Consider the following 12417-nt stretch of genomic DNA (forward strand, 5'->3'; position numbering starts at 1 on the left):
TGCAGGTCAACTAGGGAATGGGAAGGAATGTGTTGACGTGGTACTCGCTGTGAAGGAAACCGAGAAATCCTCTGCGCTTCCACGAGAAATCACTGGGATGTTGGATGTGAGGAAAGGTTGCACACGCACACGCAGGAATCGTTTTTTGGTTGAGCGATTATAATACACAAACACACACACACACGCGCGCGCACTCATCCAATTTCTATTTTTAGATCAGGACCCATACTGTGGTAAGTGATGCGATCGGTGTTAAAGAAGAATTTGTTTTCATTAAAATCTAGTGGGTATAGAATAAGGCAAAGTGAAAAATTGCAAGGAAGGGGACGGGCCTGGGATTGAACTCCCGACCTTCTGCTCAGTAAGCAGAAACGGTAACCACTGAGCTACCGAGCCTCGTCTGACAGATAATGCATGGGCTAACTGTCAAAAAACCCGAAAACGTATCTATTGTGCGCTGGCCTTTAAGTGGACCGTACACGATTGTTTTTATTGACAATAATCGTATTGTCAATACATTCTATATTAACGTCAATACATCGGTATTGACTATAATTCTGTATTCACATCATCAATATAATTGTCAATAATTCCCCTCCGCGTCAATATATTGATACGTGTGGGGTTCGCTTTAGGGTTTTGCGATGTACATTGCTTTTGTGCACGGAGTGTCTTGAAAAAGAAATGTGAAGAAAAGTGATATTTGGTTGTTGTGTGGTTGGAGTGGAGAGAAAATATGCGTGGAAGCATCGGGAATGCGCTCCCGGGTGAAGTGATTTGGTGAGTACGTTCCAGTTGAAGATTGTTGACAAGTGTATTTGTGGTGATGCAAATTATGGTTTAGATGACCCATGGCTTCAAACATTTTGTGTATCCAAATAAAACATATTACATACTAAATACGCACAGGGCATCGTCTGCTGACCATTGCCGCGGGTATATCGTGGGAGTCCCAGGTACCCGGTTCAAGCTTTAGTTGGCGGCGGTGGCTCTTCTTGACCTTCTATCCCCTGAGTAGTTAGTGTGAATAAGGGCGTCTATGTGATGTTTTGCTGTACCTGTTGTGGACATCTAGTGCATCCTGTTCCCTTAACTTGTTGAGGACACCCTGTTTTGCCTCAAAAGTTACCCTTTTTGAAGTACTAGTCTTCACAACATAAAGGGCACCATTACGGAGCATGAGATTTGATCAAATTATTCGCAGTTCTACTTGTCCAACGCCCCCGGCTGGGTGAGGGATAGAGGATGACACACACACACACACACACACACACACAAAAAGGCAAACTAAGAGGTGGACGCCTGAGCTTTTCCACATTTATATCGCTATGAAGCAACTCTAAACTCTAGAGGGAATTTATATCTGTAACTGAAACCAGTTCGATTTTGTTTGCCAACCTGGTTAAAATGTCATATTCAATTATCTTAAAGATAAATCGTCCAGCTCAAACCTTTGTAGGGGTAAGAGGTGGGTCCATCATCATCATTATCAACGCTTTTTCAATGATAATTTTACGATTGCTATCAAAGCAGTAAAGTTGAAGTGGTTTTCTTTGTGTTCAATTTTGTTCACCAAGAGTTTTGAGAAGCAGTTGTTTCGAGTTTCGTGTATTCGATTGCGTATTATTGTGCTATGTTTCGAAGAAAACAAGTAAGTAGATACAGTGAATGTGTTTTACCCTGGAAATTTTCGTTCTATAATCATGAAATACATGTTTTAAATATTCGTATTAAGGTGATACGGCACGTCATGCAACAATGGCTGTCACAACAATCAATAAATAAATGTGTTTTGGTATGCGTACGAAAGACATCTTCCTACAAAATAGTAAATTACTTATTACATACCTTAAAAATGAGCCATGATTAAGATCTGGACACAAATTATAACACTTTTCCATCAAATTATTGGCAATTCATTCACGCATTCATAATATTTGCATTAAAAAGTACGATCAGTCGATTTTCTTCTGCCATAACATTTCAATACATGTTTTCACTAGCTTTCACTTTTCAGAACCACACTCAAAACAATTACGACACGTGCTTTTGCAAGCACTTTCAACAAATCTTCAAACAAAGATTCCCAAATTTTTTTAATTCGGTAGCGAACGTTTCAGCTCAATTGATCTTAAGAGAATAAAATTACAACATGTCAAAGTTGTCAATTTTGTATGAAAATTGGCATGCGCTGCTTAATATTTGCTAATTTTGTGAGAAAAAAAAATGCATTCCCATTAATTAAAATACAATAAACTGTTTTTTGGTTTTGTATGAAAAATATTACTTTGAAAAAAAGTTGCTTGATCACTACAGGCTGTTGTACATTAGGGTGCTTCATTCTGAAAAAAGTGATGAATTTCTGATGGGCCACCCTCCAGTTCGATTCATAGCCCCAAAATATGAACCTGTGCAAAAATTGGTAAAGATTGATGAAGGTTTAGAGGTCGCGCCAATGATTTGAAATTTGTATGGGAATTACTATGGAAGAATTTAAAAAATCGCTTATATCGCTATAACTTTGCTTCTACTTGTCCAAATGTCGAAAAAAATTAGTATGTTATTGCTATGGCAATAAACAAAAAGCCTACAGTTGCTACGCTCAGTTTTGCAGCGTATCAAGAATTATAAAAATGTGAAAAAATGGCAAAATAGGGTAAATTGACAAATGAATATGTACAAGGCAACAACGCCAATTTCATCGCAACAACAACAGGCTTGTTGATCATTGTCATGACAACCACATATTTTTTTTTTTCAACGTTTGGACAACTACAACCAAAGTTAGAGCAATGTAAACGAAAATCAATAATTTCCCATACTAATTCACCAAAATCTCCATACAAAATCCAAATCATTGGCGCGACCTCTAAACCTTCATCAATCTTTACCATTTTTTGCACAGGTTCATATTTTGGGGCTATGAATCGAACTGGAGGGTGGCCTATCAAAAATTCATCACTTTTTTCAAAATGAAACACCCTATTGTACATTCTACCATTACAGTTGTCGTAAGAAACATCCCTGTAAGAAATACGCTTACTTTTGCTTGAACACTTACCCTTCATCCGCCGCCACTGCTCCTTCAGCCGGTTGCAGTTCCTATCGGTGCCGAACGCGATCGCAAACTGCTGGTGGATGATCTTCCAGGCCCGGTTCTTCAGCGACGTCAGCGCACTGTCCAACCGTTTGTTCTCGATAATGTGCATATCCTTCCGGCATAGTTCCAGCAGAAAGTGCTTCTCCTCGTAGGCCCAATTTTGCGTCCGCTCGCGCTTTTTAAACCGTTGAGCCGAACCCAACGTGCTTTGCAGCATGTCGACGATCGTTTGCGATTCCAGATTTGAGGCCGGTTTTTTTTTCCGATACCAATTATGCCCACTATCACTTTCAACTAACACAGATTTTCGCTTTGTTTTAACGCCACTTTCTTCTTCTTTGTTTACTTCTTTTATGTTTGTTTTTTTTTCTTCTTCGGTTGGGATTTGATTTTTGGTGCTCTTTGGTCGTCGTTTGATGATAATGTTGCGCTCCTACTGCAATTGATGGTTCTTTGAAGTCGGAAGCCGATTTGGTTCACATTTTGTGGAAAACTGCCTGTGCGAGTGATGAAAATCGAGAAGAAAAAGAGAAAAATGAACTACTTTTCCCACTTTACGCACCGATTGGTTGTGCTTGCGGTGATGATGATGATGATGATGATGATGTTTGAGGATTTATGTCACGGTTAAACGCTGTCGAAAATGGTATTGAAAAACCAACCGATTGAAGGAAAATGCAACGAGCTCGAATTCGACCGAAGGAAAAAAAAACTTATTTGAATACGCCGAAGATATGTGCAATTGACTTTGCGGAACGGGTAATTTATGGTGCGCGGAATGATCATAAAGGCCTCGTCCGAACCAGAAAAAATAGGATGCCTAAATATTAGCTAAAACTATCAATTAATGGGTGTGCGCAGGTATGTGAGCGTTTTCTTTCAGCGATATGTTATTAATTGAGCTCCGAACCGATGGCGATGGATGCTTGCGAAAATGCGAAAATAGGAAGCAGGCTATGCACTGGCTTGTTTCTGATGTTGATGCTCAATGATCCATCATCAAGGGGGTTGGGTGAGAGAGGAGGGGGAAAGAAGGTGGGTGGGAAGAAGTAAGGGTGGTGAGTGAAAACATTTTGACTGCCCGTTATGAAAATTAAGTTCCCCTAAGTTATGGTAGACGGGATGATTGCGATCATTATTGGTTGATATGTTAAACGATGGTCATTTTTATGGGAATGGTGCCAGTTTTTGCAGCATTCCTGGAGAGTTTTGAAACTGCCACCGGAAAAGTGTATGATTCTCTTACAGTTTTTTTTTTTCTAAAAATATAAACAGAACGTGGACATTCATCAAAAAAGTATGGGAAAATATCATGAAATCAAATCTTACCAATGCCCAAGATAACGCTTGATTTTCGTAGACAAAAATCAAGAAACAGAAAGTACACTGGACGAGTACTTCTTTATCGCGCGTCTCATCATCGATTGTGCGTTGCGAGCACCGACGAAACGTGTTCGGGGTGTTTCCGTTCGCAAGCGACCTCCCACTCTGTGGTGGGATAAGGATTGAACCGAGAAGTTCACCGCGTTTAAACACTTCCGCAAGCATGGTAAGGTCGGGGATTTCGAGCGACCTCCGACCGACCTCGAGAAAACTTTTAAGGTCCTGATTAAAGCCAAAAAACGCGGTCAATGGCGTCGGTTCGTCGATGGTTTGTCGCGAGAGATTTCCATGAGAACAGTCTGGAATGTCGGCTGGAGAATGCGAAACGCGTCATCACCGGTTAACGAAGAGAAGGAGTACTCAGACAGTTGGATATTCAGCTTCGCGTGGAAAGTTTGCCCGGATTCGGTGTCGGTTCAAACCAACGTTCGTGATCGTCCGTCGGGTAGTAACGAAATAGATTCCCCGTTTTCGATGGTGGAATTGTCGCTTGCTCTCCTGTCATGTAACAACTCAGCTCCAAAAATAGATAGAATCAATTTCTACTTGCATAAAAATCTCCCAGACGTCGCGAAGAGACGCTTGTTGAACTTATTGATCAATTTCTGGAGCACAACATTGTCCCGGATGATTGGAGGCAAGTGAGAGTTAAATATTGCCATTCGAAAAACCTGGTAAACCCACGTCGGATTATAACTCTTACCGTCCCATTGCGATGCTGTCCTGTATACGGAAATTGTTGGAGAAAATGATTCTGTTTTGTCTAGAAAAATGGGTCGAGTCGAATGATTTACTTTCAGATTCGCAATTTGGATTTTGGAGAGGCAAAGGAACGAGCGACTGTCTTGCGTTGCTTTCGCAAAAACAACAAATGGGCTTTTGATTCTGTTTGTATCGACGTCCTTTCGGATAAATTCCACGATATTGGGCTTTCACCAATTATGAACAAATACTTTAGCAACTTGTTGTCTGAGAAATATATGAGCTTTTCTCATGGAAGCTCGACAACTTCACGAATTAGGTCACTTAATGGGTCTCCCCCAGGGCTCATGATTAAGCCAGAGTTCTGCATTTTCGAAACAAAGCAAAGAAAATGATTTCTCCGCAGAATCGCTTCATTTCGAGCAATATCATGTTCGTGTAAGTCATCGTGTTTCTTGTTATCGAGTCACGATGAACATTCCTCTTTTAAAACATGACTGGACTATCACTTGTTTCGTTCGTCAAGTGCTTCCGTTCATTTCATTTGAAGCAAAGACTTGTTTCAATTGACGCAATGAATAACTCGAAAACTGCTTCTTTCGTTTTTTACTTGTCGCGACCTGACGACGCAGGCATCAAAATATAGTATCCGGATAATTACATATTGTGAATTGTATGTAGTAAAAATATATTATTTTATATTAAACGAAAATTAAATTAACGAGGCCATTTTGGAGTCCAAGATGGCAGCCATCGAGGTCAGGGAAAGTCTCAAATACCCTACAATACGGGTATTTTCGGAACGGGGACGACGCGAATGTGCCGAAAATCGATACTCGACGTTATTTTGGAATCCAATATGGCGACCATCGGGTTTGAGAAAAAGTGTCAAATACCCTACAATAGGGTATTTTCGGAACGGAGATGCCACGTAAATGCTGAAAATCGATATCCGACGCCATTTTGAAATTCAAGATAGTGGCCATTGGTTTTATGAAGTGTCAAATACCCTAAGATATGGTTATTTTCAGAACGGGAACAACGCGTAGATGCCAAAAATCCAAAATGCGGCCATCAGGATTCAGAACGTGTCAACTATCCTACAATATGGGTATTTTCGAAATGGTGACAACGTGTGAATGCCGAAAATCGATAGCCGGTACCAGTTTGGAATCCAATATAGCGGCCATCGGGCCATAAAAAGTGTCAAATACCCTAAGATGTGGGTATTTTCGGAACGAGGACGACTTGTAGATGCTGAAAATCGACATTCGATGCCATTTGTAGGCTATTTGCACTTCTTATGAAATCGGTAGCCACCATCTTGAATTTCAAGACGGCGTCGGACATCGATTTCTTTCTTCTAGATGTCAGCCCGATTCCCAAAAACCCTCATTGGTAGGTATTTGATAGTATTTCACAGTTTTTCTGAACCAAAGCCGCCATCTTGGATTTAAAGACGGCGTGATATCAATTTTCGGCTCTACGTCTCATCCCCATTCTGAAAATAACCATATTTTAGGATATTTGACACTTTTCCGCAAATCGGAAACCGCCGTCTTGGATTTCAAAATGGCGTCAGATATTGATTTCCGGCCTCTAGACGCCATCCCGATCCCGAAAATACCTATATTTATGAGTATTTGACAGTATTTCCCACTTAATCTGAAATCGGAAGCCGCCATCGTGGATTTCGAAATGGCGTCGGATATCGATTTTCATCCTGTAGACAGCATCCCGATTCCAAAAATACCTTTATTGATAAGTATTTGACAGCATTTCCCACTTTTTCTTAAACTGTAAGTCGCCATCTTGGATTTAAAAATGGCGTCGCATATCAATTTTCGATCTCTAGACGTCACCCCGATTTAAAAAAATTCCCATATTGATGAGTAAACAAACCACCGGACAGTGATAAATTTGACATCCAAGTGCACAGATCTATGCGCATACGCTTAAATGAACCGAGTGAACAAGCAACAAAAGTCATAAAAACTGCACGAATTTAGATCGAACAGCTTCGCTTTAATGCAAAAGAAAGTCCATTTGACAATGAAAGAAGAAATGAACACGAGTCAAGCCAAAACATAGAGTATAAAAACTGACCGAAAGTGGTTCTGTTGATGTTCACGGGGATTTGCTCGAAGAGAAGACAGAATGACTTTCAATTGAAAGTGATGGTTGACAGCTTCATCGTCGCTTGACGATTTTCGATTGGAAGTGACTTTGTGGGGCCCTGGTTTAAGCCCTCTTCTTTATCATTTTTATGTAAAAGGGATTGATGGTTGTATTGATTAAAATTGCTCGCTAAGGCAGCTTGCAGATGACGGGGTTGTGTCCGTTATAGGACCAAGTGCACCGGACCTGCAAGGACCATTGCAAGATACCTTAGACAATATGTCTACTTGGGCTATCAAGCTGGGTATCGAATTCTCTACGGAGAAACCGGAGTTGGTTGTTTTTTCTAAGAAGCATTATCCTGCACAGTTACAGCTTCAGCTAAAGGGTAGAACAATCACTCAAAGTATTTCGGAGTTGGTTGGAAATGCTATCTAACATGAAGCTTTAGTGTGATAATTTATTAGCTAGAGAATGATCTTAGAAGAGGGTAGGTGGATAGTTCCGTTACAGTACGGCAGTATGAAAATTGAATAGAAGTTGAAAATGAGCGAAGGGCCATTAATGCGACAGTACAAAGTCAAACGCACACCTTTTGCCTAACCCGTACGATGTACGCAGAGATTTGAAGTGTGTCTTCAAATCTACCCGAGCTGGTAAATATCACGGCCGTCATGTGACAATGAGAAAACAGGTCCTCTCACTATCATGAGACAAAGTGACCGATCATTAGCTTTATTGTCATTTTCCAATGATCAAGCACTCATCAGAATAATTCTTATCCGAATTTGACATCAACATTACTAACTGATTTAGATGAATTTAAGCAAGTTACCACATGAAATCGGTAGAGTGAATATATTTTTATGATATCTTCGGTACAAGTTACTGCGAGGGGCCTCATAGCCTAGTCAATAAAGGCACGGTATTACCCAGCCGGAGGTGGCGGGTTCGATTCCCGGTCGGGTCGAGAGAATCTTTTCGGGTAGGAAATTTTCTCGACTTCCCTGGGCATAGAGTATCATTGTGCTTGCCACACAATATACAAATTCATGCATTGGTATTGGCATCGAAAGCTCTCCATTAATAACTGTGGAAGTGCATTTATAACACTAAGTTGAGAGTAAGCAATAAGGTAATATGTGCTAACCAATAAGCTTGAAATGCGACCAAGAGGAAGAAGTAACTTTAATAGCAACACATGAGCTAGTAATCACGATGACCACAACACTGTCACGTTCTGTCATGACAAAAAAAACGATGAGATTTTGAAGAAAATCTCTGTCATTGTTTTCTCATCCGATGATAGTGACAGAAGTATCTCTGTAAATATCGCGTGAGATCTTTAATTGAAAATGACATTTGCCAGCCCTTCTCATAACTGTCTCCGGCTGTGGAATAGTTCTAGCGACGTTTCATCACTACCTAAAGCCCCACGTTCCCATCGACTGGAAATGCTCTCGGAAACTTGGGCCTTTAGGTACTACTTTTTGCCTGTAGATTTGAAGACATACTTCAAATCTTCACGTGCATCGTACGGGTTAGGCAAAAGATGTGCGTTTGACTTTGTACTGTCGCATTAATGGCCCTTCACTCATTTTCAACTTCTATTCAATTTTCATACTGGTGTACTTTAACGGAACTATCCACCTACCCTCTTCTAAGATCATTCTCTAGCTAATAAATTATCACACTAAAGCTTCATGTTAGATAGCATTTAAAACCAACTCTGAAAATCGCAAACTTCGCGTATGAAGTAACATAAAAACACTTTGAATGACTCAAAGTATATCTTTTTAGTATTTAGGTGTCTGGTTCGATTCCAAAAGTATATGGGTAAAACATATTGCGTAGGTGAAACAAAAATGCCAGCAAAGGATTAATTTTCTTCGTTCACTTACCGGAACTTGGTGGGGAGCACACCCGGAAGTTCTGATCAGGTTGTACCGAACAACCATCTTGTCGGTTCTAGAGCACGGCAGCTTCTTCTTACAATCCGCGGCAAAAACACAAATCCTAAAGTTGCAACGGGTTCAATACCATTGCCTCCTAATTGCGCTTGGCCTACCATTACCATTGCCTCCTAATTGCACTTGGCTTGAGTATATGACGCTGGAGATTGGCCCTTCTTCGTACAATTCCAATCGTGTTTGACTTTTATAGTTCCTCTGTAAATTTTGATCTGAACATGTTGCAAGAAATCCATGGAATACCAGATCACCAGCGGTCGATGGTTATTCCTTTAATTTTTGCAAACAAGTACCACCATATCAGTAACAATAGGAGTTTATTCACAGATGGGTCAACTATAAACGCTACCACTGGATTTGGAGTATTCAGCGAATTTCATAGCGCCTCATATCAATAGCATAAATATTCTACTTTAGTCTTGGTCCCATCTCATTGTTCTATTCCGGGTAACGAGAAAGAGGACTCGTTGGCTAAAGTGGACGCTGTAGAAGGCGATATTTTGGATCGACAAATCGGCTTTGCGGAATTTTTCTCAATTACCCGTCAGCAGTTCCTCACCAAATGGCAACAAATATGGAATGAGAGTGATCTGGGAAGATGGTTACATTCTATTCTTCCACAGGTGTCGAACAAGCCGTGGTTCAAAGGATTGGACATGAGCCGTGACTTTATACGTGTCATATCAAGGCTCATGTCCAATCACTGCTCGTTAGACTCGCATTCTTTTCGAATCGCGCTCTCAGGCAGCAAGTTGTGCACTTGTGCTAAAGGTTATCACGAGATCGACCACTTGCTTTGGTCATGCACCCTTCATTGTGTTGCTAGATCGAAGTTATCCGCATCCCTCAGGGCCCGAGGAAAATAACCTATGCGGCTGTTTTTACCATCTTGGCGAGCCGAGATCTCGAATATTTTAATTTAATTTATGTGTTTTTAAAACGGACCGATCTGAGGATTTAGTAGTTAGTGTCATCTTATGTTCTCTCAAGTTGCTAGGTCTCCATCGGTCTTTTTCTCCAGTATGTCACTTAGTTCTAGATCAAGAGCACATTGCTCTAAAAAACCTTGTGTTCTCAATCCCTACCCTGCCACCCGTTTGTTACAATTTGTTACCCCTAACCTCGAGATAGCCGCGAGTAATCGGCCCCCGCTTTACTAACGTTAGTTTTAAGTAATTTTGTAACCCAAACGATGGATATCGGCTCCGCAAAGCTACGGAAAATGAGCCTGGAAAAATAAACGCATTAAAAAAAAAACAGTTCTACTGAGTCAGTCCGATGCCAACTATGTCGTTCACAAACGAAACCATTGCAAATTCACGACGCGCTTTCAATGTTTGAATGTTGATGAGCATGCAGCGTGCTTCATAAGGTGGAAGAGGAAATTTTGTCCAACCTAATTTACGAAGAGCAAATAATAAGAATTTCTTTTGCACTGATTCTAATCGTTCCTCATGCGTGAATGAAAAAGGTGACCAAACTATGCTGCAATATTCAAGTATTGATCTTACGTATGAAATGTACAGTGATTTTACTATATACAGGTCCTGAAAGTGGCAACTGAATCGTTCGATAAATCCAAGCATGTTATTTGCTTTGTTGATAATTGTATTATAATGATCAGTGAATGCTAGTTTTGAATCAACTAAAACTCCTAAATCCCCAACTCGTTCACACTTTTCTACTGCCTGGTTTCCTAATACAATTGTATTTTCTGGTTTGTTTATTTTTCTACTAATAGCTATTGATTTACGTTTGCGAACTTTTAGTCGCAGGAGGCTTTTGTTACCCTAAACATAGAATAAGCTTATTTAATTCTGGTATGTCTGTAAATCTTCTTTGTTTCTTATTTCTAGAAAGAGCTTAGTGTCATCCGCATAGATTAAAACTTATATGTTTTTAAGAATAAAGGAGATGTCGTTTAGTAATAGAATAAACAAAAGAGGGCATAGATGCGAGCCTTCGGGGACTCCAGAAGTAACAGTAACACATTTGAATCTAACTATTCGTTGGTGATTAGTTAAATATGATTCAAGTTATTCGACAAGTCCAGGTTCAATTCCAATTTTTTGTAACATAAAAAGGAGCATGGGTATATCAAAACGATCAAATGCTTTGCTAAAATCGGTATAGAGTACTTCTACATGGTTTCCATTATCCATTGCAATCAAAGAATAGTTGACGAATTCAAGTAAATTAGTATTAGTTGATCGTTCTTTGAAGAAACCGTGTTGCATGTAAGTGATTCTGTTTTTGATCTGATTGAATAGTATTTCATTGACGATCGCTGCCGAAAGCTTTGGGATACAGGAAATAATAGCAATTCCTCGGTATTTATGTATGTCAGATTTTTTGCCATTTTTGAAAATAGGCACTAGAAAGCGCTTTTCTATGTTTGTAGGAAGATTCTAGAATCTAGTGACATATAGAAAAGCCAGAATAATGGAGCTGTAAGTTCCAGTGCAAGGCTCTTAATAAATACTGGTGGAATACCGTCTGATCCAGAGCCTGTTGAAGTGTCCAAATGGTTCAAAGTTGCCATAATATCCTGCACATTAACTTGATTGTAAATCACTAATACATTCTGGTATGAATTCAACATAATCACGATCAGAGTTCTAACAAAATTTTGATCAGAAATCACGATCTGATAATGGTTTCAAAGAATTCTTAGACCCCTGGCAGAATGAATCGGAGAAGCCGAGCTGACCAGCAAAAAGAATAATAATTATTAATAAGATCTTTTCTCCGCTCGGTTTTTACCATTCACTCTGCCAGGCGTCTAAGGCGAAGTTCAATTCAGAGTATAGTTTCTTGCTAATCATGAGTAAGATTCCAAGATACTTCTACGGAGAATAACAAAGAACTTTAGGAAACATTCGATGGAATCAACAGCTCTGTGGACAATTTAATGTTAATTCGGGGCATGATGACTATTATGAATTAACAAAACACATGAAGCATCATTGAAATGTTTGGTCAGCCTGTGGACATATATTCCACAGTCGGAAAGTATTCCACGGGCCGCACAAACTCACCCGGCGAGCCAGCAGTTTTCGATCTTTCGATGATAGTGGTCAATTTTTAAAAATTCCGTAAGCTCACGACCAGGGCCGTCACAATATCAGTTTCAATCGAAAAACT

At 40.0% G+C, this 12417-nt stretch overlaps 1 protein-coding gene across 2 annotated transcripts in view; it reads right to left on the reverse strand.

Annotated features, from left to right (window-relative positions):
* The window catches only part of apt (apontic), a 49758-nt gene that overhangs the window by 13980 nt on the left and 23361 nt on the right, over window positions 1–12417 (reverse strand). For both annotated transcript variants that reach the window (XM_065230163.1, XM_065230164.1), the window contains exon 2: window positions 3062–3597. In XM_065230163.1, the coding sequence (XP_065086235.1) occupies window positions 3062–3317 (256 nt within the window). In that variant the 5' untranslated portion in view covers window positions 3318–3597. The remainder of the gene's footprint in view (window positions 1–3061; window positions 3598–12417) is intronic.

This window comes from Ochlerotatus camptorhynchus, unplaced genomic scaffold (assembly GCF_037179485.1).
Source record: "Ochlerotatus camptorhynchus isolate MF236.1 unplaced genomic scaffold, CSIRO-AGI_Acam_v1.1 ptg000328l, whole genome shotgun sequence".
Classification (NCBI taxonomy): domain Eukaryota; kingdom Metazoa; phylum Arthropoda; class Insecta; order Diptera; family Culicidae; genus Ochlerotatus; species Ochlerotatus camptorhynchus.